The sequence below is a fragment of the Nomascus leucogenys genome, chromosome 13 (assembly GCF_006542625.1).
Source record: "Nomascus leucogenys isolate Asia chromosome 13, Asia_NLE_v1, whole genome shotgun sequence".
In the NCBI taxonomy this organism is placed as follows: domain Eukaryota; kingdom Metazoa; phylum Chordata; class Mammalia; order Primates; family Hylobatidae; genus Nomascus; species Nomascus leucogenys.
Window position 1 is genome coordinate 96,317,292 of NC_044393.1, and position 27,255 is coordinate 96,344,546.

General features: G+C 36.3%; 2 protein-coding genes across 3 annotated transcripts in view; both read left to right on the forward strand.

Moving 5' to 3' along the window:
* The window catches only part of CNTNAP2 (contactin associated protein like 2), a 2,305,108-nt gene that overhangs the window by 1,541,220 nt on the left and 736,633 nt on the right, over positions 1-27,255 (forward strand). The gene's annotated exons all lie outside the window — the stretch shown is intronic.
* On the forward strand, positions 5,776-7,334 carry LOC101176211. Its single transcript, XM_004090256.3, has 2 exons — positions 5,776-6,325; positions 6,638-7,334. The coding sequence occupies exons 1-2, from the start codon at positions 6,321-6,323 to the stop codon at positions 7,002-7,004; spliced, it is 372 nt and encodes a 123-aa protein (XP_004090304.1). The 5' UTR covers positions 5,776-6,320; the 3' UTR covers positions 7,005-7,334.

The following is a 27,255-nucleotide window of genomic DNA, read 5'->3' on the forward strand; positions in this document are numbered from 1 at the left end:
TAGGACAAAAGCAGAAAACTCAGACAAAAGAGAAAGATTACCTTTAGCAAAACAATCAGGAATGAGATATCAAAAATCACCTGAAATATACCACGTAAAGAAGACTAATAACATTTCCAGTGTTAGTCGGTTAGACCTTTCCTTTGTTTGTGCTTTCAAGTACAGTCATGTGCTGCATAACAACATTTCGGTCAACTACAAGCCACATATGTGACGGTGGTCTCAGGAGATTATAATGGAACTGAAAAATTCTTAACACCTGGTGACGTCCCAGCTGTCGTAGCCATAGCCCACCACATTACTCATGTGTTTGTGGTGATGCTGGTGTAAACAAACCCACTGTGCTTCCAGTCATATAAAAGCATAGCACATACAATTATAAGCAGTATATAATGCTTGATAATGAAAATCAACTATGTTACTGATTTATGTATTTACTATACTATACTTTGTTATTTTACGGTGTATTCCTTGTACTTCTTTTTAGGTTTGCTGTAAAACCGTATTCAATGTTATGCTGGCAGCAGCCTCATGCATCCCATGTTTACTGTGTCTCTTGAATGTATCATGTTCTTTTGTGCTTAATTTAATTACACATTGTTTTATTCATCACGGTCCTTAATCATCAAAATTCATGGCTAATGTGTCAGAAAGAGGCCATGTCTGGTGATTGACCTGAAAGCTAAATTAAAAGTGATTAAGAACTGCAAAGATGGAAAATCAGTAATGGTTATTCTCACCAGTCAGGTCTGTCCCATTCCGCCATAGCCATGATCTTGAACAATGAGAACAAAATGATGGAAGCTGAAAAGATCTTCTTCATTGAAGGCAATGAGACTAACAAAAGTTCAGGAAGAGCCTATATCAGATATGGAGAAATTTCTAATGACCTGGAATGAAGACCAGGCACAGACGTGAATTCCTCCCAGCACCATGATGATCACAGCCAAGCAAGAAGTTTGTTCGCAATGTTGAAAGAAAAGGCCAGACCCCAACTACAATGTTGAATTTACTGCTAGCTCTGGGTGGTTTAAATGATTCAAGAACTGTTTTTCGTTACGTTATGTGAAAGTAAGTGGTGAGTCTGCAAGTGCTGATGTGAAGACAGCTGAAGAATTTCTGAAAACTCTAGTTTTCAGTTGATTAGTGATAAGCTGATTGTGAGGGGGAATTACTTGTCACAGCAAATCTTCAATATGAAGGAAACCTCTGTATTCTGGAAACCAACGCCTTAAAGCACTATTATCCCTAAGGGGGCCAAGTCAATGCTGGATGTCAGGTTTTTAAGGACGGAATAACTGTCTCACTTTGGAGAAATGTTGCAGGCTACAGATAGAAACTTTTAATGATATGGCACAGTGAAGACCCCAGGGTCTCCAAGCATATCACTAAACACACACTGCTGGTAAACTAGAGGAGCCATAAGATGTCATGGATGACCCAGCTCCTTTCCAAGATGCCTTTCTGAATTACTATGCCAGCAAAATGAGAAGTAATAGTGGAGAATAACATACCTTTCAGGATTTGCTTATTGTTGGTGATCGTCCCACACATGCTCCTTTTATTGGTGATCTCCATCCCAATATCAAAGTAATGCTTTTCCCTCCAAACACCACCTCTTTGATTCAACCAAAGCATCAAGACATTAAAGCAGTTTTTAAGGCCTATTACCTGAGAAGGACCTTTGCCCTGGCACTGCTGCTGCAAAGAAAAAAAAAAAGACACCAATGCAATTCTGGAAGGATTACAACATCTCTGACTCCATCAAGAATCTTGTTTCGGCTTGGGGTGGTGTCACTAAGGAGTGTATAAATGGCAGCTGGAAGAAGATACTCAAGAGGTTCATCAATGACTTCAAAAGATTTGCTCAGGATGAGCAGGTTGGAAAAATCAACAAGGTGGTGGTTGAACTGGCAGACAACTTGAACCTGGGTGTGGATGAGGATGACATTGAGGAGCTCCTGGAGGTTCTTGAGGAATTGACTAATGAGGAGTTGTTGGAATAGAACATATAGCTGAAGAAGAGGCAACAGAAAAGGAAACTGCAGGAGAAGAAAAGGAAAACCCCCCAAGGAAATTCACAGTGAAAGGTTTAGAAGAAGTTTTTACAGACCTCAACAAACTCCTTAAAAAGTTTAAAAACATGGGCCCCAAAACTGAATGGTTTGTTCATAGAGGAATGTTCATAGTGCATTATCTACTGATAAGCAAATCTATGATTAAAAAAAGAAAGAAACCCAGCAAAACTTCATAAACATATTTCTGAAAAGAGTGACACGTCTTTAAAAAGAGCCTTAAGCAGGTCTTTCAGGAGCCATTCCAGAAGCGGGCATTGTTATCACAGTAGACGGCAGCTCCATGAGTGTCATTGCCCCAGAGAACGTCCCAGTGGGACAAGGTGTAGAGGTGGAAGACAGCAGTAGTGACCCTAACCCTGTATAGGCCTAGGCTACTGTGTGTGTTTGGGTCTTAGTTTTTAACAAAAAAGTTTAAAAAGTAAAAATAAAAAATTAAAGATTGAAAAATATTTAAAAATCTTAAGGTAAGGATATAAAGAAAGAAAATATTTTTGTATGGTGGTTGTGTTTCAAGCTAAGTGTTATAAAAGAGTAAAAAATAATTAATATTTATAAAGTAAAAATTTATAGTAAGCTAAGGTTAATTATCAAAGAAAGAGAAAAGTTTTCTATATATTTAGTGTGGCCTAAGCATCCAATGCTTCTGGCCTCTACAGTAGTGTACAGTGGTGTCCTAGGTGTTCACATCCTGTCACCACTCACTGACTCACTCAGAGCAACTTCCAGTCCTGCAAGCTCCATTTTTGTTAAGTGCCCTATATAGGTGTGCTTTTTTTTTTTTTTTTTTTTTTTTGAGACGGAGTCTCGCTCTGTGGCCCAGGCTGGAGTGCAGTGGCGCGATCTCGGCTCACTGCAAGCTCCGCCTCCCGGGTTCACGCCATTCTCCTGCCTCAGCCCCTCCGAGTAGCTGGGACTACAGGCGCCCGCCACCACGCCCGGCTAAGTTTTTTGTATTTTTAGTAGAAACGGGGTTTCACCGTGGTCTCCATCTCCTGACCTCATGATCTGCCCGCCTCGGCCTCCCAAAGTGCTGGGATTACAAGCGTGAGCCACCGCACCCGGCCTATAGGTGTGCTTTTTTAAATCTTTTATATTAATTTTTACTGTATTTTTTCTATGTTTACATATACAAACACTTACCATTGTGTTACAGTTGCCTAAGGTATCCAGTACAGCAACACACTGTACAGGTTTATAACATAGGAGCAATAGGCTATACCATATAGCCTAGCTGTGTAGTAGGATATACCATCTGGGTTTAAGTACTTTCTATGATGTCCATACAATGATGAAATTACCTAATGATGCATTTCTCAGAACATACCCCCATTAAGGGACATATGACTAGACATAAAATAAGATTTTACACAAAATCTTGTTACTTCATATAACAAAATGCAATATAAAACTTTCAAAACAAATAAATACACTTATGCCCCATAAATGTTAATGTGAAAATCATATTTCATCAAAAATCTATATTACTATGTTAAAATTAACAGCCTTGTAACATATCTTTGCATAGGACCCTAATTAATTTTCTTAAAATAAGTCCCAAAGTGGAATTCTTGTGTCAAAAACTATGTATTTTGTTACAGCTTTCAAAGACTACTGTTAGATAATATTGTACCCTGACCAACTATATGCTACCACCATCCTACATTTTTACCCAAGCTGCATGTGGGAATTCTTATTTAGGTCATTGTGACACTAGTTTATTGGTAGTCGTTACTGGTAGTGAAACAGTGACTCCAGTTCACTTCCCAGCCAGCCATCCTGGAGGGGCTGTGGGTGCCGGACAAGCCCCAGCCTCCCATTTGCATGCTCAATTCCACTCTTCTTTTGTTTCCCATTGGTATCACCATTGTCCGCCTCCTGGACTCATCTCTTGGTCTTCTCCATCCTTCCAGCTATCACATCATGACCATATCAGGCTTGGACTCCCCCCTAATATTTCTTCACTACCATAAACTAAACTATGTTTTCCATCCTAAGTACAAACATTTCACTAACACCCATCATCTGTTTGTGAGGCAGCAGCAGGAGCAGGTAACCTACGGTTCTGCTTTCTCTATGCTCTTCTAGAAATAGGGGAGCTTAGATTCTCCCCGGATCCCATCTTCTAGAGATGGCATTACTGGTCTCATATTCTATTTTCCTTCATGTATTGAAACTTTTGTTATTAATAGCTTCTGACTAAAGTGAAAATGTCAATGTGTAAAATATATGGGGTAACGTGTTCCACAATATCCAAAGAAAAGCTCTGAAACAGTCCCCTGTAATTCTGGATTTTCTGTTTTGTTTTTGTTTTTTAAATTTCTGGGTTATTGCGTCCATGTGGTCTAAGTCCTGCATCAATCCTGAATACATGGCAGCAGTGATAAAGGGATGACCTGAGGTCCGTGTTCCAATTCACCAGGGGTGTGAATGCCCTGGACGTTCTCCTTCTGATAGGGACAGGAGGCAGAGAAATTCTAGGCAGAAAAGGGTGGATCCCCAACAAAACCCCACCCTCAAACCTGGGACCACAGTCCAAAGTGAGAACTTACATCTCTGTTTCTGGCTCAAATATTTCCTTTTCCAAAACCACCTGTGGCCCTGCCCCATCCTATGCCTATAAAAACCTCATGCTCAGCCGGCAGAGAGAGGTGAAGCAGCTGGACATCAGAGACTGTGGCTGGATGTTGGAGAGAAGTGGCTTGACTTTAGAGGGAGAGCTTGACAGCATAACTTTGGAGAAGAATCTGGCCAGAGATGGCCAGACGTCAGGGGAAGATTACCTTCCCATTCCATTTGCTTTTCAGCTCCCCTTCCAACTGAGAGCCACTTCCATTGGCAATAAAATCCCCCACAGTTGCCATCCTTCAGGTTGTTCATATGACCTCTTTTCTCCTGAATGCCAGGCAAGAGCCTGGGTGCCACTAGTGTGGATAAAAAAGGCCGTCACACTTGCCCTTTGCCCTTGCTGGAGGGCAGCCACCTCATGTGAGTAGGCAGAGGGACGACTAAGCTGTTAACACTCAAGCCGTCCATGGGTGGCAGAGCTGAAAGAGCACTGTAACACTCCCTCTGGAGCTTCAGGGTTCATGGGCATCATGCCAGACTGCCACGGGGCCTGCATGAAGTTCGCTCCTGCTGGTGCCCAAAAGCACTCGCTCTCAGCTCCTGCCTCCACTTACCCGTGTGCTCCTTCCCATGAGGGGTGGAGCACAGCAGATCCGAGTGTGTGGAGCTGGCTCCTGCCTGCACTGAAGCAGCCAGTTGGTTCCAGTGTTTGTGCACTCCAGTTCTCACCTCGCTCACTTTCATGCTCTTTCCTGCAAGGAGTTGACAGCTGTGAGCTGGGCAAATGAGGCACCCGGTTGCAAGTTCCATGAAGGGCTCGGGGAAATATCCTGCTTCACTTCCATCTGGAGCCAGTGCTTTGTAAAGTGCACTGACAATAACAAAGTGTAGAGGAGGACCGGACACAGGCTGAACTGAGCTTCTTGAAGAGGCTGCTGCTCTCAGAGCAATGCTGAGAAAACTGGTCCTTCAGCTATAGACACAGACTCAAGAACTCCATTTTTCAAATTATGTCTCATGAAAAGCTGGTGTCCAGTGATGTTTATCTGAGAAAAAAGAATTTTTTTTTGGCCAAAATAACTAGATAGATTTTTGTTAGACCTTATAATAAGAATTTTGAATTTCCTGAAAGTGGGATGGAATACAGAATGTTCCCCAAATTGTTTCCATGGAACAGCTGATAGCACATAGAACACTAGTATTTGCTGTGACATGATAAAGCTCAAGGCCAGAGATGCCTTGTGGGGCTCCCAAGTACTCCAATCTCAAGTTGTATGCCCTCCACTCACTAATTGACTCCTCTGGCTGTGATCGAGCTCTGAAAGGGAAGGAGGCTAATTCAAATGGGATGGCCCCAAAATAAAAGGAATAGTGTGCATTTATACCAGGATATGGACTATACCTGCTTACAGTACCCTTTATGCAATCTCCAGTTCATTAACTCTAGTAGATATTGTGAAGATACTATCAAAAAGAGGTTATATTCCCCCAAATTAGGGAAGCCCTAAGGGATTCTGTATCTCCTTTTTGCAGAGAGTTTGTTAGAAAATCAGATACTGGTCTGAGAAAAATGCTGATTTGGATGGTCAAGAGACTAAAAAAAAGTACTTTAAAACGTCAGAATGAAATCATTGAAGGCAATCCTTAGCTTTATGTTGTGCTGTACTCCTGGACAAGATGGTGTAAGTTGAGATGATATGTCAAATCTGATTTTTCTATAGGAAAGAATTGTAATTTAGGGAGGTATAGTTCTAGCCATGTTCCTAATACCCAGAAGTTAATCAGAATTTCCACAAATGATCTACTCATTCAAAGTAGCCCACAAATACCATGTTAAACTTTCTAAATTCGAATTGTTTAAAAAAGCAAAGTTATAGAAAATGACATTTATGACCCATTATCAGAAGCTTTTGATCCAATACTAGAATATTAGAGGCTTTTGTGCTAAACTCTTATCTTTCTTATAAATTCTAGCCTTTATTTATCTGTTTTAGGAAGGCAGGTGGCAAAGCATGGCAGGGAATACTTTCAGAAGGTTCGTGGAATCCAGGAAGAAAATTCCTTGGGAAACTTTGGACCGGATTCTCAATAAACCCTTCAGAGAGACTTAAAGCTGTTAAAAGACCTTTTGGGAAAGTGATCCAGGGGGGCCTCCACTTTGTTTCTCTGGATATTTCTCTGTTGAAATATAGGTGTCAAACACGTCCCATTTTAGATGCTCTTCAGACTTCAAAACATTACCTTCCTGCTTTCGGGGAGCCATTTCATCAGCTTTTGTACTGTGTATTCACTGTGGACCCTGCTGTTATGCAAGGTACCACCATGGCTAAAAATTCACAAGACCATTCTTATTTGCACTGATTTTTTTTTTATTTGATCTTTCACAATGTTGCTGCTTCTGTTTCAAAAACGTCTCAAACGTCTTTGATTTGATTGCAGCTGGATTCAAGGATACCCAAAGCCAAGTTTGATCCTGAATTCCCCAAATCAAAAGTTGTTTCATTTCAGATGAATGTTCTATACCTGGCCATAATAATGAACAGCAACCATTACTAGAACATGCTTTTGATTTTTTTTATTAACAGTCATTTTTATGATTTGGAAACATAATTAGAAGATTCCTATTCCAGACTACAAATCAATGGATTTGATTCTACTACACATTTGTCAGTAAAGAGCAATGGTATCAAAGGAAGCAATTGACCTGGCTTTAAATTTCTTTCATTCTGTAAATTGTACATGAGGCATGATTTGTGTAGCCAACTGGCTCCTCTGCTACACTGCTGCAGTTCAGTTGTTGGTATTGTCTGGAAGGAACAAACAAAGTTGTGGAAGTGCGTGAGTTAGTTGGAGGTAATTGCCATGTAACTGATTCTCATTCATGTTCTGAGCGCTGTGCTATTACATACATTATTTTATTTAATCCTTGCAACATCCTTATTCCTATTTTTTCAGCTAAGTAAAAACATGAGGCTCAGAATAGTGAAGTAATTATCCACAGAGAGGGAAGATCAGCAGTATAGATTAAGTTGGAATAAATCTAAAGCTCATCCTCTTTCACTATAGCATGATGCTTTCTAGCTATATGAGAAGAAAACCTCATTATTCTATTACCCCATTGAGAAAGTACTGTTCTCTCTTGTTCAGCTGTCTGCTTTACTTAGCTCCGATGAAATCTAAATTAAATGCTCTGCTGCTGATGATGTCAGTAACACTCGGGTGGTACTAACCATAGTTCTGGGGAGTGAATGGGAAGAATGGCCAAGGCTGGAGATGGGGACATTAGATTTTGAGACACAGACCAACGGAAATGAGACTGTGTTTAATGTTAATAATAGGAGTTTAAATGAATCATTGAAAAATCAGAGAAAGTTTTCTGAAATATAGGAAGCAAATGCTACCTATACTTCTTTATGACTTTCAAATTAAAAGATAATTTTCAATACATGTTAAATGGTACAAAAATCAGTGGGGCTTTTTAAAAAAATTCAAGCTTTATAAGATAAAATAATAAAACATGTGCCAAATATGTCTGAAGACTATTAAATGTAAATGGTATATCGTTAAATGCACTGGCTGTTTGGGAGAGGTATAATAAACAAGAGACACATTGTAGGTATGACTGTGACGATTTACTTTTTTTTAATTCTGGAGCAAATTTCCAACTGTGGAATATATAAGCAGAAAGGAAATGAATAATGCATCTAACTAGCATGAGATACTAAGCCTCACTCCCGTTGTGGACAGACAATATACAAGAAAAGATTTTGGTGGAAAGGTGTAGGTGCTATTTAAGTGGAGGATATTCTTTATTGAAAACATATCCAGCAACATCTGAATGCCAAATAAAAGACTTTACACTTTCATCTCTCCTTAGAGAGCATATTTTTTAGTTGTTGTTTTGTCTGGGAGAAAATTGCAGTTTAAGATTTACAAACCACTTCATTTACAAACTGCTATTACTGTAGTTTCTGCCTCTGAAAATGTTTAAAGCTGCAGACAATGAAAAGACATAGTATTAGAGTTTTTCCTTACAAAGAAATCTCTCATTCTATTGTAAAAAATGAGAATATAAAAATACAATATTATTTATAGAGTTATTTACATAAGTAGCATTTCGATGTGCCTTGCTGAGTCTTGGAGATGTTAGAAAGCAGAATATCTGAGAAAACATATTTCACTTCGTTGTTTAAATGCAATAGAGATCAAGAGATTATCTTCATCATGATAAGATTCAAAGAAATTTACACTGGTGGTTGGAGCTTGTCCATAAAATTTATTCCTTATTACAATATAGACTATAGGTTGTTACTTTTTTTTCCTCAAGGGAGGTAAGGTTAGATTTTTCACTATTTAGGTTGAGACTCTTTAGTTGATAACTGAAACTTTTCTTTTAGCATTCAATTTGTTCTTGAATTTTTTTTATTTTAGCATATATTTCTAAAAATTATGCATGATCAGGTTTTTTTCCCCATTTTCCTATCAGCTGTTTATCTTAGATCTTCATTCATGGATGTGTTAGTTTCCTGGGATTGCCAAAACAAATCACCACAAACTTGGTGTCTTAAAACAACAGAAATTTATTCTCTCAGCAGTTCTAGAAGCCAGAAGTTTGATATCAAGGTCTTCATAAGGCCAAACTTCCTTCAAAGGCTCCAGGGAAAAATCCTTCCCTGCCTCTTCCATATTCTGGTAGCTCCAGGCATTTATTGGCTTGTGGTAGTATCACTCCAGTCTCTGCCTCCGTCTTCACAAGGCCTTCCATTCTGTGTCTCAAATCAAATCTCTTTTCTCTTATAAGAACACCAGTCACTTGACTTAGGGCCCACCCAAATCCAGGATGATTAATTTTCAGATCCTTAACTTAAATATATCTGCAAAAATCCAACTTCTCAATTTCCAAATAAGATCACATTTCCAGGTACTAAGGTATATTAATCAGGGTTCCCCAGAGAAACCAAACCAACAGGATATCTAAATGACCCTTATGGGAGACCACTGGTGTCAATCCTGGTTCAACTCTGAAGGCCTGAAAATCATGAGTGCTGGTATCTGAGGGCAGGTACTCAAAAAGAAGAAATTTTCTCTTTCTCCACCTTGTTTTAAATTCAGTCCCTCAATGGATTGGATAATTCATGTGGGTGGTCTTCTTTACTCACTGTACTGATTCAAATGCCAATCTCTTCTAGAAACACTTCACAGACACACCCAGAAATGATGTTTTACTAACTATCTAGGCATCCTTTAGCACAATCAAGTTGACACATAAAATTAATCATCACACAGAGGTTAGGGTTTGGGCATGTATTTTAGAGGGATTCAGGTGAATGTATTACAAGATGTGAAAAATAGACTTTGGAGTTAGGCAAAACTGAGTGAAAAACATGGATCTGCCACTCACATTGAGGAAATATGATCATGCCCATAATTCTTTAGAGCACAAGTTTCCCCCTTTTAAAAATAATGATATTTTAATAATTGTGATTATACTAGCTTCATACATGTCGTATTAGATAATAGATAGCGTGCATTGTAAGATAATGTGTATAAAGCAATTAGCTCCCTGCTTTGCCAATAAAATGGCCATTGTTATTGTTATTGATTATATGGATTTTATTTTTATAATTAGAGTAATTCCATTGACTTCAGTTTCTATAGAGTTCTTCTTTTCTTTTTATGCAGCAGAAGTTACAAAAGAGAATGTGACATGAATCATGTCTGTACTGAAAGTAGAAATATGATGACTAATTTTGTTCTAAATGAAGAATGTTTTCTTATGGAATTATTGTAAGAATTAAATGGAAAAAAATGTATGTAAAGTACTTAGCAGTTAGCATTTGGTGTTAGCTACTATTATCAACAATTCCTTAAAACCTGCTGGGGTTACGTTAACCATGGCAACACAAACTCTATTTTACTTAGTAATATATTTATTTTCTAATTGACAAACAAAATTGTATTCTTTTACTATATATAATATATTGTTTTGAAGTATATATGTATTATGGAATGACTAGCTCTAGATAACTAACATATGCACTGCCTCATATAGTTATCATTTTTGTGGATATTTTGCATTCATTCTCTTAGCATTGTTTAAGAATACAATGTATGACTAACTATAGTCTCTGTGTTGTACAATAGGCGTCTTTAACTTCCTCCTATCTAATTGAAATTTCATATTCTTTGACCAGTATCTTCCCAACCACCATCCACCAACTACCCCAGCCCCTGGTAACTACCATTCTATTCTCTACTTATATGAGATCAACTTTTTAAGATTCGATTTATGTGGGCAATCATGCAGTATTTGTCTTTGTTTCTTTGGTTGGTTTGTTTCACTTAACATAAGGTCCTCCAGGTTCATCCATGTTGTCACAAATAACAAGATTTCCTTCTTTTTCATGGCCGAATATAGTACTCCACTGTGTATACATACAGCATTTTCTTTATCCATTCACCCGTCAATGGATACTTAGATTGACTCCATCTCAGCTATTGTGAGTAATGCTGCAGTGAACGTGAGAATGTAGATATCTCTTTGACATACAGATTTCATTTCCTTTGGGCATATCCTCAGTAGCGGGATTGCTGGATCACATAGGAGTTCTGTTTCATTAATTTTCTTTGAGGAACCTCCATACTGTTTTAAATACTGGCTAATTTACATTATCACCAACATCAGGCAAAGGTTCTCCTTTCTTTACATCCTCACCAACACTTGTTATCTTTTGTCTTTTTGACGTTCTGAGAAGTATGAGGTCATGTCACATTGTAGTTTTAATTTGTCTTTCCCTAATGATTAGTGATGTTGAGCATTTTTTCATATAGCTATTGACCATTTTTTATATCTTCTTTAGAGAGATTCTATTTAGAGTCATTGCTCATTTTTAAATTGTGCTATTTGTTTTTGTTTGTTCTGCCATGGAGTTGTTTGAGTTCCTTGTTTATTTTGGATATAAACCCCTTATCAGATGTGTGGTTTGCAAATATTTTCCCCCATTCTGTAGGTTTTCTCTTTACTCTGTCGATTGTTTCCTTTGCTGTAGAATAGCTTTCTATTTTGATGCAATCCTGTTTGTCTATCTTTGCTTTTGTTGCCTGTGCTTTTGAAGTTATATCCAAAAATTGTTGCTCAGAAAAACGTCATGTAGCTTTTTTTTCTATGGTTTTTCAACGAATTTCACAGTTTGGGGTCTTATATTTCAGCTTTTAATCCATTTTAAGCAGATTTTTATATATGGTGTGAGATAAGGATCTAATTTTATTATTATATATGTGGATATCCAGTTTTCCCAGCACCATATATTGAAGAGACTGTCCTTTCTCCACGGTGTGTTTATAGTACCTTTGTTGAATATTATTAGTTATAAGTGCACAAATTTATTTCTGGAGTTCCTATTTTGTCCCATTGTTCTACAGGTCTGTTTTTATGCCAGTGTTGTGATGTTTTGGTTACTATAGCTATGTGGTATATTTTGAAATCAGGGAGTGTGATGCTTCCAGTTTTGTTCTTTTTGCTCAATATCACACACTCCTTTCTAAACTTCATCATCGTTTAGGGTATGTAATACAATTGATAAATGCATATATAATTATATGTCTTTTCAAATAATTGATAACCAAAACTTGATAACCAATCATAGTTTTACATACTAACTGGCAATTCCTTTCTAACTTGCCCTGAATCTTATTTTATAGATATACATTTCCAGAATGTTACATGAGCCTTCAGTTTAACTCATCAATACTCAGCTATCCAAAAGTCCTCATTGCCTTGCAGCAGTTTTTCCCAATACCAGGGCCATGTTCTTAGCTGGCTTTGAAAAATGTTTTGAAGAGGCATCTTCTCCAGAAATCTTTTGAAACTGATCTCCCCAAATATGAATGGTGCTAGGATTATTTTACTAATAATTGAAACTTCTAATGCTTTTCTCTTTGTTATTGACTTCTTTTGTGGTATTAATTTTTAAAGTGCTTGATTTCCGAGTTGATTATTTGCATCATTCAAGGTCTTGGCTTTGTTAATACTGTCTTAAGTGACTACAGAATGAAGACTTCTAACTTTCAGGTAAAGATTCTGCCTTTTTTATTCAGGACAGGTCCAAAAAATGGCAAGATAACAGCAGGGGGAATCATTTGCCTGCAGGCAGTTTGGTTAAAATTCTTCTCCCTTAGTTCTCATATACACATTATAATTTGCATTTTAATTTTAATGTCTTCACAACCATGAAAGCGTATTTAGGTAAATGTGCTAATTAGGTCTTTGTAAACAACCGTATGTTATTTTGGCTTATGAAATTTAAAGAGCAATTAAAAGCACATATATTTACTACTTATAGGTGGGAGTGGGAATGACTTTAATCTGCAAAGTGTAAGTGAATCTGAGGAAAAAGCTAAATTAGAGATGTGTTGAATGATCTTTTGGAAGAAACTGAAAGAAATTTGAAACTTTTCTTTGGAAAACCATAGGGCCAAATGATGCTACACATTGAGCCTTGCCATAATTAAATCAAAATACTTGAAAATTATATTTCAAACCTCTTTTCAACTAGTGTACTTACCTTAGAGATATCTTCAAAAGAAATCTGTGGTATGTTTATTGTTAATGGAAGCATGTCATTCTTTCTCTGGTGACTTACCCGTTTTTATCAGTTTCACTGTGAAGAGCAGAGTGATATATGAGTGTGATAACCTAAGATGACATCCTATAGTGTAATCCATTATCTGAAAGATTTAAGGAAAAAGCTCTCTGAAAAAACATAATTAAGAAAATAAACGTTTTTAGACATATAATAAAGATCTTTTATGGTTTTGGTTCAGGAACATCCATTTCTAGAATATGATACACTAAGGAAATAGTCTGCCAATCATATAAATAACACTTGTATTTTGATTTTTCTTGGTTTGGCTTCTCCACAAAGAAACTAACAAATCATTAACAAGGATTAAGAATAAAAAAGTATCTAAAGATTTTTTAGAAATGGATTGAGGAAGTAGATTAAAAGGAGACTCAGAAAAAAGAGACAGTGTTTTCTTTCTTTTTTTTTCCCTTGAGACGGAGTCTCGCTCTGTCGCCCAGGCTGGAGTGCAGTGGCGCAATCTCGGCTCACTGCAAGCTCCGCCTCCCGGGTTCACGCCATTCTCCTGCCTCAGCCTCTCTGAGTAGCTGGGACTACAGGCACCCGCCACCACGCCCGGCTGATTTTTTTTTGTATTTTTGGTAGAGACGGGGTTTCACCGTGGTCTCGATCTCCTGACCTCGTGATCCGCCCGCCTCGGCCTCCCAAAGTGCTGGGATTACAAGCGTGAGCCACCGCGCCCAGCCGAGACAGTGTTTTCTAAAAATATGGCCACGTTGTAAATGTGTATTTATTTTCTCACCAATAAAAATAGGCAGTATATTGTTTATTGTCTGGATAGTTGGACTTGACTTTGTTTTTGGCTCCTGATTCTTGGTCTGAGTCTAAGGAACCAATAAAAATCTCTTGATGTGCCTCATAAGTAACTCCCACTTGACCCCATTCCAGGAGCTAAAGAATCTCATTGCTTCAACAAATTCCCTTGAACCTTGCTTTGGAATTATATTATTTATTTATTTATAATAATTATATTATTTTCTGTTTGCCTTAGTTGATTTAAGAAGTCTTTAATATGAGGTCAGGATCATAATGTATAGATACAGAACTCCTTAAAAATAAACCCCAAATCTAAAATCAGGATTGAAAAATGGATAGAAGTGAAATCAACCAAAGTAAATGTTTTAAATATGCATTCTTAGCTGTGCTTATTCAAATTGGTCAACTCTGACTATCTTAGTTTCTTTTTTTTTAATTCCACTGGTTATAGATTCTAAATTTCATGCATTCCTTCTTGCCTTAAACTGTGATCTGTAACCTGTGCCTTCACTCAAATCACTATTTTAGCTCTTTCACAAACATCAAATAGCAAAGGGCAATATGGATATTTTATTAGACTTGCACAGATCAGAAACAAAAATGTGCACACAGGTTCAGGGGACTACGTGCAGCATTTCTGTAAGGAAATAGTGGGTGTGAGGTATAGAGAGAAAACTTTCCCATCATCAAGTTCCTGGACACTATGGTACTGCACTTGTCCCACTATAATTCCTTAAAAGTATAGCGACTACTTTTCACCTTTATAATAACGACAGTACTTCTAAAGGGCCCCTACGATAGCAACGAGAATATCATCTGTTTTTCTTGGAGGTGGTAGTTTTCATCAAGCATATCAAGACATATGAGAAGATGGTATTTAAAATATTCAGCCAACAATATGTCCTGGGCATGGACCAGAATGAACACTGGCCAAAGTGCTAAAGCAATATATTGGGGCCCCGGCTGTTTCTGAGATGTGGGGACTTTTGTGAGGTCTACCCCAGTGTACACCTGGAGTAGATTCAGGAAATGTAAGCAGTAGATGTTTACCAATTATACAAAAGTATTTCAATACCTGAACTGCTGTGGCCATACCAGGGCATGTTCACTAAATATCAGCCATGGACTTTGCAAATTTAAGCAAGCAGACATTAAAATAAGTCACACAGTCATTCTGAAGTTCTTGCCATTGCACATGCTCTCTCTCTCTCTCTGTCTCCCTCTCTCTATATCATTTATTATACATTATAATAAATAGTACATATAATAATAAATAGCATAAACTAATACCTACAAAATATATAATAATGTATTAGTCATATTAGACATATTCTTATACCCAATTAAATTTTTATTAATAGAATAAACATACTCATAAGGCTGGAGTGCAATTAATGCATAATTAATATATATGTTATATAACTCATATATAAAGACAGAATATTTAACATTAGAATATTTTGTTATTCTTGTTTGGAATTGCTTTCAAAGTCCATTTCTGTTCCACATAAAGAAATTCATTTCAGGTTTTCATAGTCATAACTCACATGTTTGAAAGGGGAAGCTTCATGTGTATGAGATCATAGACCAAAGAGCATATTTGTAAACATCATTGGTTGTTTTCGTCTGTTTCATTTAGTTTTTATAGAAATAGAATGGATTTGGAAGCTTACTGTAAACACTGTAAAATGGTGAAGACTTAAGAAACTTTTTTAAATCTCTAAACTGCTGAGAGCTTCCTAGTATGACAAAATGGTGCTGTCTTTTAGTACTTAAATAAATATTCTTCATGAAACACTACAGTTAAACTCAGTGGGTCACATTTGTGCTTTGGGGTGTAAAGACCCCAAATATTAACCTGAAGAACCTAAAATCACACCAGAACTTTCTGAAACTTTTTCCCCCATGCTAGATGGGGTTCGGTCCAGGAGAAAAGTTTTACTTCTCTTCCCAATGGGTCTTGTTTTAGAACTCTCCAGGGCAATGAGCTTCTCTGGTTTATCTTTCATCTTGTTTATTGTACCTAGTCTCTAACATGCAGAAATGACTTAATAAAGGTTTTCTGAATTCATATAATTCACCTCCTGAAAATTACCACCTTCTGATCTGAAAAAAGTGTCTTCTCAACAGAAAGTTACTCATGTATCTGCTTCTGTAGATACAGTAGTCTCCCTTACCCGTGGTTTAGCCTTCTGTACTTCCGGTTAACTGCAGTCAACTGTGGTCTGAAACTATCACAGTATTTTGCAAGAGAGAGAAACAGACTACATTCATGTAAATTTTATTACCGAAAACATGGCATATATAGTGTTTAGTGCTATCTGTGGTTTCAGGCATCCACTGGGGTCTTGGAATGTGTCGCCCATGGATAAAGGGGGAATTACCCTGCTAGATTTGGTAAAAAGGCAGACTAGTGGAGAGATCTTCTGAAAAAAGGAGATACGAAATGTGACTGAAGAGAAATGGAAAATATTGTATTAATTTATTAAAAGCAAAGATTACTAGAAGGTATTAAATTTTTGATATAATGTAGGTGACAGTGTGAGTGGGGAAAGACCTGTAACTGGAATAAGGGGATGAAATCCCCTGTCTTCTAGCCATACTCCAGTACATAAACGGCTAAAAAAAAAATGTATATCAAAGCAATGTAATAAAGGATTACCATGATGAATTTTATGAGATTAAGCTGCAGTTAATTTCCTTATGCATTTAAGATTAATAAACTGCTAATTAGAATATGCAAATAAGGGTTTCTCAAGCCTAAAATATATTCCCTAGCACATTACCCATAAATCTCATTCAGTAAGTATTTTGTTATGTAATTGGGGAATAACAGATTGATGAGCCAATCTAATTATGTGAAATTTACATGTGTATGGTATTTTATAATAAAGGACATGAACTAATGTTAAAGTAGAGGAAAGTAGTTGTAACATTCATTACAGTTATTAATTACAAAAATTAACTTAGTTTGAAAGTACTTTGTGCCATATAAGCTATCAGCCACACCAAGTACTCTTACTACACATCTGGTGCATAATTGTCGGGTGAGACTGAGCCCATCAGCAATTACAGCAATTATTGGGACTCTTACATTTACAGCTCACACACATCACGCCCAAGCACATATTTCTGGAATATTGCTGATCATCCAGGGACCTAGATAACAACTAATTGCCTCATTATGCAAAGTGGGGAAAGATATTCATATTTCTTACGTCGTCTGTTTTACATTATACACGTAGCGATGCCTGTTTGACAGCAAGCAACACATAAAAGCATATTAGAATAATTTTTGTGCCCAGTTAAGGTTTTTGGTTTTGGCTTCAATTTTCTAGTAAAGTAAGCATCTTCATGAGGCTGGAGGACATAAAGCAATTTTAAAGGTATTATGGGTAAAAAACATCTAAAGGGTTTACACACCCACAAACACGATGAAGGAATTAGGAAGGACTCTAATGATCCTACTAATTACTACTTTGGCAAGATACCGAATGGAATAAGAATTAAAATTCTATTGAAAATTAATTCAACTGAGTGGCCAGAATGCTAAGAAGTATTCGGGGCATTTTCTTTCATATAATATATAACATTTACTAATATATTCAAGTAACAAAAGTTACCTTTATACAGTTCACCTGTACTCTGTGTATTTGTCCAACATTCCCATGAAGGACAAATGTAATTAATTTAATCCCAATGTAAACAAGTAAAAAATGAAACTTTGATATATGCAAACTGCAATTTGTAATCAATAGTGAGAAAATGGAAACTGCAGCCTTTGGAATCCAATTCTGTGTTCTTTATACCTGTTTATTGCCAGATCTATGTGTGTAAATAAAATTCAACAAAGAAATGCCTGATAAGATTGGTTTTGTGGGCATTTATAGCACACTTAGTGAAAACATAATATCACCAAGCCCGCCATATTAGACCACTTTTATCCTATTTTTCTTACTTTAATCAATATTTTATTAAATTTGACTTTATGTATAAAGATACCGGTATCAACAATTACCTTGTCCATATTATTATCTCTTCCAGTTTTTTCAGAGCAGTTTGAACAAATGAATAAAAACTTAAGGAACGTAAAAGATGCCTAACTAATAAATATGGCACATGCATTATAATATTAAAAGGAAAGAATTCTCAACTTGTTATGTACACACTCAAGCTTTCTTTTTTTTGAGTATTCAATTAGCACAATAACCCTACAGAATCTGTTATTATCCTGTCCTCACTGTGAACAGAATAGAAAATTCCTCTTTTTTTTTTTTTATGACTGCCAAAATCTATGGCACTTGGTGTTGATGCATGACTAATTACTAATGTTTCAACAGAGTAAGTCAGATTCAATTGTAAAGGCATAAGGGAATTTAAAACCTACTTTTTCATTCTTTGATAATTTCTCTACCAATGGATGATAAGAAGAGATGATGCCGGTTTGAAATTCCTGACAAAAACTTAAAACTGCTTTTACCCTGTCTGGTATACTATTATTTTATTCTAACTGTGAGAAAAGTAGTAACGAGATCATCCTATTTCAACTACCATGACTTGAAAGAGAACATGACAGATACAATTTTTCAACAAATTAGGCTGTTTTCTGAAATACTAACCAAGTTTGCCATTTCAGAATAAAATGTTACCACAGCTGCTTCTGGCCCTAATGTGCCCTTATCAGCGTGTGTGTTTTTAATGTGGTTAAGGTTTAACATTCATTCCAGCTTCACCTATAGCTTGTCAGTATGCTTTATCACCATGGATTTTAAACACATTGAAGAAAATAATTTCTACCCCCAAAATTATTGAAGCCCCTACAAGGAACTTTATACTTTCAGAAAAAAAAATTATTTTCAAATATAAACACCGCTTTGTGTCTTGACTTTTAGATCCCTATAAAAGCCAATAAGACAAATTTGATTCTATGGGAATTCTTTGTACTGGCGAAAAATATTACATGAACGATAATATAGGAGACCCTCTGTTATCTAAAATTATGCTATTTATTACTTTAGCAAGTTCCAATAGAATAATCGTTGATGGCACTGAGGTGTCACATGATCCTGAATTGCTTAATTGTTACATGTATTCAGGAAAATAATAATGTTAACTGCATCATGCTCTATTCTAAGCTTCAAGAAATTGGTAATACAAATACTCTATATAATCTAGCATTCTACCTATTTGATCATTTGTGTCAACTACATTGAATGAGAGTTTACTATACTTTTTTAACAAAAGAAAAATATATAGCTTAGTTAGCTATTGAGGAGAACTACTAGAAGAAATTAAAACTCATAAGTTACGATTTATCACAAAGCATTTGAATGAGCATGATGTTAATTCACCTTGGCTGTGACTCATTGAGAATTCTGGGTTTTCAGATGGGAAGATAACTTCCTTTTCATGTAGCTTTTTTTTATATCGTTGACATAAGAGAATCTCAAGTATCATTTCTTCACATCCTATTTAACCTGTCATTGTCATCTCAAAAATCTATTTCCTCTTGCATAAAACCACAGTGTTTAAAGCTATAAAAGCAAACACAGCAGTGAGGAAATTTTCCCCTGGGTCTATTTGCCATATGCTTTAAAACACAACTATTTGAACACCAAAATTAGCATTCCTGAACTTGTGTATAGGGACGTTTGTTTTCTTTTCCCACCTACATAAGGGTAAAGAATTCAGGCTTGCAGAATATACTTTGAATTCTAAAACCTTGCTGAAAAATCATTTTAATACTGCAGAGTGATGACTCTTGCTACCTTCTTATGACTGGAAGTGTTTCCAAGAGAAACAAGATGGACTTGACTTCTCTTGCAAATATAACTCAGAGTGTTTGAGAAATTTAGAAGTTATTCTTCTGACTTTCTAGATATTCACTTTTAATTATAAGTAAAATATGTTTCAGATCCAAACAATGGTGACTTCATTCATTCATTCATTCAAAAAATGAGTGTATTATGTTTTCACTGTGTTTCCTTCACAGATGTTCTTGGCACATCAGATAACACAGTGAAAAAAAAAAAAAAACAGATGACAAATCGCCACCTTCTAAAGCTTATATTCTACAGGGGGAATAAAAAAACAGAAACCTATACATACATGCATGCATAGACACACACATAAATTTAACAGCATGACAGATGGTAATACTGCTATGGAAAAAATAAAGCAGGAAAAAGGAATAGTGAGTTTAGGATGAGGTTTGGAGGGTTAAAATTTGAACAAAAAATTTGAAGGAGATGAGAGTACAGATATCATGCTATCTGGGGGGAAGATTGCTCCAGGTTCTAGGACTAGCAGGTATAAAAGGAATTTGCTGGGGAAGAGCACAGAGGACCATATGTCCAGAAAGAGAAGTAAAGTAACCAGGAGTGAGGGGCAGACTTATTGAGCCTGTGTGCAATTAAAGGGAATGTTGGCTTTGAGTGAGAGGGAGTGCCATTGGTGGCATTTGAGCAGAGCAATGAAATATTCTACTTAAAAAAAAATAATAAGCTCACTTTAGCTGCTATACACAGAGAAGCAGAGATGCCAGTTAGGAGATTATTGAATATTTTAGGAAGAGATGAGAGTGTCTCAGACCTGGGTGGTAGTGATATAGGTGATGAGAATCAGACAGATTCTGGATATATTCTGAAGTTTGAGACATTTGGCTTTTGTGTTCAATATGAAATATGACAGAAAGGATGATTTGAAGGTATTCGATTTGAGCAAGGAAGAAGTTGCATTTATTGAGATACAAAAGAATGTAGAAAAAGAAGGCTTGGAGGAAATGTCAGAAGTTAGCTCTAGACTTGAAGTTTTAAATTCAAAATAAATATCCAAGTGGGACTATTGAGTAGATGATTGCATATCTAAGTTTGAATTTCAGAGAAGAGGTGTATACTAAAGATATATATGTGGATTTTGTCAGTGTGGAATTGGTATTTAAATCCTGGGGTCCAATTAAAATCACCAAGAGAGTAATGTAGATAGAGAATGGGAGATGTTTGAAGACTGAGCCTTGGAATATCCAAGACTCATAGTTTGTAGAGATGAGAAAAACCACAAAAGAAGACGGAGAAGGTACAGCCAGTTAAGTAAGAGTAAAATCAGAAGAGTTTAAGCTGTCCTAGAAGGGGGATTGATGTTTCTGCTAAAGCGATGCAATGATATTGCGAATGTAATATACTTGAAAGACACCAAGAGGAGAGGTATTGGAGGCAGTAAATTTTTCTTAACAAAAAAGCAAGGGAAAAGGACAGTAGATAGAGAGGGATAGTGTAAAAAAAAAAGCTGTATAATTTTTAAAGAGAGGGTTATTAATGGGTACAAATTTACAGTTAGATAGAAATGTAAATAAGACCCATTCAATAGCTCAGAAGGGTGACTACAGTTAACATTTATCTATTGTACATTTCAAAATAGCTAGGAGAGAATAATTCAAACGTTACTAGCACACATAAAAGGTAAATATTTAAGGCAATGGATATTCTGATTAACCTGATTTGACCTTTATAGATTATATACATGTGTCAAATTATCACTTGTATCCCAAAAATATGAACATCTATTATGCATCAATTTAAAAGGTTGGCTAAAATAGCAGCACTTTTGTTGGAATGAATTCACAGAAAAATAAATGATAATGTATGAGAATGAAGAATTGCTGGAGAATTAAATTTCTGCAAGTAATGATGGAATATAGTGTACAAATGGGTGCATTGCCTTGTGTACAAGTAAGGATAGTTTATCCAGAGTGATAGGAGAGGTCTATGGGCTTATTCACAGGTCAGTCTATGAATATTATGATGAAGGTTTGGGATGTTTTTTCAGATTCTTTTATTTTCTTAGTGAAGTAAGAAGCTGATAATGAGAAAGTGTAGAAGCTTAAGAAGGAAATGTTAGGCAATAGTAATCAAGGAAAGAAGGAGAATGAATGAAATAGATGTCAGTAGTAGAAGGGCAGATGGCAACAGAGGCTCACATGGGTTTAAGGGTCATGAAGATCATGCTTCATATTCTTAATGTTTTTCTAGAGCCATATTTGGCCATGGGTAAGAGGAGTAATTTCACCATGGTACAGAGATTCTCTAACTGTATATAAGGCAGCAACAGAGTAGCAAACACAAGTAAATAAATGTAATGACTAATTATGGGGGAGGAGCAAATTAAGAGCATGAGGAAGAGAGAGAAGGCAAGGGGCAGAATCAGTACATTGTAAGTTCTAATGCTGAAGTTAGGGTACTAAGAGTGAACTCTCACCTTCTCTATGATAACATCCATATTTAAATAAAATCTGTGCACACAAACATTCTGATACAGTACAGCATCTTCCATTTTCCATTGAGAATGTTTCTCATCCATTTGTGCTGTTCCCATTTGCAAGGAGGACCTTCTTATGTTGGGAACTTTTAATGATTATAAATGCTCTGCATAAAATCCCTGCTGACAGAATCTACGTTTCATTGATGGACGAATGTATCAATCAGAATGTGGAAGAGGGCTACGTGGTATCTTCCACCAACAGCTATTTTTTCTATTCCTCTCTCTCTCTCTTTAAATATTTTGCCTTTAAAAAATATATCTTCTTACCATGTGATGCATTCCTGGGAAGGCTGTCCTCATCAGCAGACATTGTTGGAAATAAAGAGAGAAATTGTAGAAGGGAGACCAGTTATTAAAGAACAAAATGTCGATAGCCCCGAAGAGAGATTTAATTTAAAAGAGCAAAGCTAAAAATAGCAAAAATAGAAAAAACACAAACAACAAAACCTCTAAAACTCTAAAATGCCTGAAAGAGTACTTTTCAAATGAAAGCATGCATGCTAACTTCACATTTCCACCCATGCTTATCTCTCCCACACTTGAGCCTCACAGCTCACATAGCCGCCTTTCTCCTGAGTATGACAGCTCAATTCCCAGAACAGCCTATCAGGCCACAAACCATAACTGATCATTTTTGTGTGCTTCTTAGATTCTGTTTGCCTGGAAGCAGCTTTTCTTTTAACATTATTTTTCTCCTAAAGATGGAAATGGAAGAGAGGAGAATAATAATGCAAGTCTAAGACTGAGAGGTTCCATACCAGTGAGCCTGGCACCAGGCTGAGCATGTATCGTAGGGAAAAGTTAGAGATCAGACGAGCCTCTGTGGTTATACTATGCTGCAGAGAAGAGGGCAGATTAAACTGGAGGGCCACCTTACAAGAATTTTGTGAACAGCTGAATGTTATAACTGTTATGAATACCTGCATCACCTAACTTAACCAAATGAAACTGACTCGTGAATTCTCTACTATACACATGTCAGCATTCTGAGGTTTTAATGATTTTCTTAAACACCAGAATACTACCAAGGGGTCGCTCAAAATGCGGTGCTGGGAATGTTGTGAGAAACAGTTATTCCCCTTATTTAACCAAATTTTCCGTCACAAACTGCATAATTCCAAGTTTCTGGATCTTATTTAACCCTTGGGGAAAAACCAGTACTTGAATTAAATATAACATTATTCCTGAAGTATTACAGGATTTTTTTTTTTTATTTCTTGAAAGCAGAGTATTCATAATTACTTTTTTTTTTTTTTTTTTTGAGATAGCGTCTTGCCTTGTTTCCCAGGCTGAAGTTCAGTGGCACAGTCTCAGCTCACTGCAACCTCTACCTCCCTGGTTCAAGTGATTTTCCTTCCTCAGCCCCCTGAGTAGCTGGGATTACAGTTACGCACCACCACACCCAGTTAATTTTTTGTGTTTTTAGTAGAGACAGGGTTTCACCAAGTTGGCCAGGTTTGTTTGAACTCCTGACCTCAAGTGATCCTCCCACCTCAGCCTCCCAAAGTGCTGGGATTACAGGCGTGAGCCACCGTGCCCGGTCTCATAATTACTTTGATCTTCCTCTCATATAATTAAAGAAATCATTCTATCATCTTTTCTATCACGTTATTCTCTTTACACATTTGTCTGATTTCTTTCTGCTCCTCTGTAGTGACAGTTTTAAAATCTTCATTTGTTACTGTGTTATTATATACTGATCAAAATACTTACCAAAATATACTTTGTGCTAAACATTTCATTGTGCACTATGGATGATTACAAAATCAAGTAAAAACACAGCTTCAGCTCTGAAGGTATGATACAGATAAATACGACTGTGAAAATTTTGTGTGATTAAAGATAAGTGAGATTATTGGTGTATAAGAATAATCTCACTTCTCTTTAATCACACAAAATTTTGAAGAAAGTAGGTTTTCCTAGAGTCAGGATTTGAATTAGGGGTTATTCACAGAAAGAATAAAAAAACAAATTTCAAATTGGAGGAGAGAGTATGCAGAAAAGCTGGATTTGACCACTGTGACTTGCCCCCACCCCTTTTATTTCAGCAATATTTTCCTTTAAACTAAAGCACCAATGCAAATTACGCCAGTTTTTTCTCTCTGTAGATTGTGTGACCTGAGGAACCACAATGTCGGAGCCAATCAGTGCCAAGCATCCCTCACCAAATTCCCCCTCCAGTCTCCCTTCCTTCCTTTCTTCCTCATTGTCTACAGAGGGTGCCCAGAAAAGAATCTTATTGCCCCGTTTTCCAGTGATTTACAGGGTAAATTCCAGATCCTTAGCATGGTCCACACTTTTCTCTGTGTTGTGGCCCTGTTTCACTAACGTTACCTTGCTCTGCTGGCAGTTTCCTTTCTCCAAAATGACTTTTTTCCCTGCCCACCAGGCAAACTGCCTAATATTTCAAGACGTAACTCTGATACCACCTTCTTTATAAAGTCTTCCCTTAGTCAAAATGTCTTAATCTTTTCTCTACTTCTTTAAAACCAAACAGGTTTCTTTCATTTTATTGCATTTCTGTGTAGCTTTCCTATGAGATTTTTGAAGTCAGGGGCTCTTCACTCATCATTACATCAATACATCATTACTGACCAATGATTATATCTCAGACATTGTACCAGGTATTTATGATGATGGTGACCACAATCATACATAGACTCTTGCTTCATGAAGTTTATCGAGTAACAAAAAAGGTATCCACAAATAATTACACAAATAATTAATATATATCATAAAGGAAAATTGCACAGCAATATGAAAACAGATCAAGGAGAGCAAATAGATTCTGGACCGTTGGGGTGAGAGGCAATATTATGTATTGTATGTATATATGCTTTCCTTTTGATAAATTAGAATCATTTATAAAACTTTCAAAGTTTTTCTTTTAATTATCATTGTATATTTGAATAATATAATTAATCATCCACTTTGAGTTGTATTGACCTTAAATTGTATATTTTGATTCTCCACTGTAGAGATGAAAAAATTATATTGTATTTGCAATGTAATTATTGCTTATTATACTTCCCCCTACTTTGCCTCAAAATTTTGGTTAGTTATGTTATTATTTCAGCTTTTCTAGCAGTTATCTTTATATAGTGGTGAACTTGTGACTGGCTTTTAAGTCCAAAATAAATTTTGGTTGATAATTTTTCTTTGTTAATGAGTAAAACAAAGGGAAAACGTCGAAGAGGAATGTCAGAACTTCACTCATTCATCAAAGATATAAATGACTTAATCATAGATCACATTAATTCAATTGGATTAACTTGATTAATTCAATTATGATTGCTTGATCATAGATTAGGTTTCAAGTTCTGAAAAAAAGATTTTCTCAATTTTTTGTACTATTCTATATGAAATGACTACAGACACAACACACTTTTAAGTTTCATCTGTATTATTAACATTTTCTTCCTTTCTCTCTTCAGTTTGACAGTCAAAAAAGCAGTAAGTCAAACCTTGATTTGCAGCATTTGTCAATTTCCATGGTATAAATATTCCCTGTGTGGCTTATTTAAAGCTTCCTGCCTACCCTCATGCAATGCAGAGAAGAGCACAGAGAGATAATACATGTTATTTGAAAGACTCAATATTATCACAATATCTACTCTTCCTAACTTGATCTACAGATTCAGTGCAATCCCAATCAAAATCTGAGTAAGCTATTTTATGAATGTTGACAAAGGGATCACCAGCAGCATACCACAATGTAGGATTTCCCCCACACATTTGTGGTGTCAAGAGCATAGATACTAGTAAAGTGTAGTAAAATCCACAACTTACTTAATTGCAAATGTATATTCTTAATATTTTCAATAAGCTTTATTTCATTCTCAGAGAAGTTTTAGGTTTACAGCAAAATTAAGCAGAAAATACAGGGTTTCCATATTCCCTCATCCTCACACATACACAGACTTCCCTACTATCAACATCCCACATCAGAGTGGCTTGATTTGTTACAATCAATAAACCTACACGGACACATCATTATCCATCCAACTCCACAGTTTACATTAGGGTTCACCCTTGGTGTTGTACATGCATGGGTTTTGACAAATGTATAATGACACGTATCTACTATTGTAGTATCACACAGAATGTTCCACTGCCCTAAAAATCCTCTGCTCTGCTTATTCATCACTCCACTTCTCCAAACTCTGACAACTATTGATCTTTTTACTGTTTCCATGGTTTTGCCTTTTCCAGAATGTCATATAGTTGGAATCATACAGTATTGCCTTTTCAAATTGGCTTCTTTCATGTAATAATATGCATTTAAGCTTCCTTTGTGTCTTTTCAAGGCTCAATATCTCATTTCATTTTAGCATTGAGTAATTTGTCATTGCAATGTACCACAGTTTATTTATCCCCTTACTTACTGGAGGACATTTTGATTGTTTCCATTGGCAATTATGAATGAAGTCACTATAAACATCCTTGCACAGACTTTTGTGTGAACATAAGTTTTCAACTCCTTTGGGTAAATACCAAACAACAATATTGCTGTATCCTATGGTAAGAGGAAGTACAGGTTTGTAACACACTACCAAAACCTATCTTCCAAAGTGGCCGTAGCATTTTGCATTTTCACCAACAATAATAAGAGCTCCCATTGCTTCACATTCTTGGCAGCATTTCGTGTCGTCAGTGTTCTAGATTTTGGCCATTCTAATAGGTGTGCAGTAGTATCTAATTATCATTTTAATTTGCATTTCTCTGATGACATGAGCATTTTTTCTTATGCTTATCTGCCATCTGTATATCTTCTTTAATGAAGTATCTGTTAAGATATGGACCATTTTTAATTGAGTTGTTTTCTTATTATTGTGTTTTAAATAGTTTGGATGACACTCCTCTATCAGATGTATTTTGCTTATATTTTCTTCTAGTCT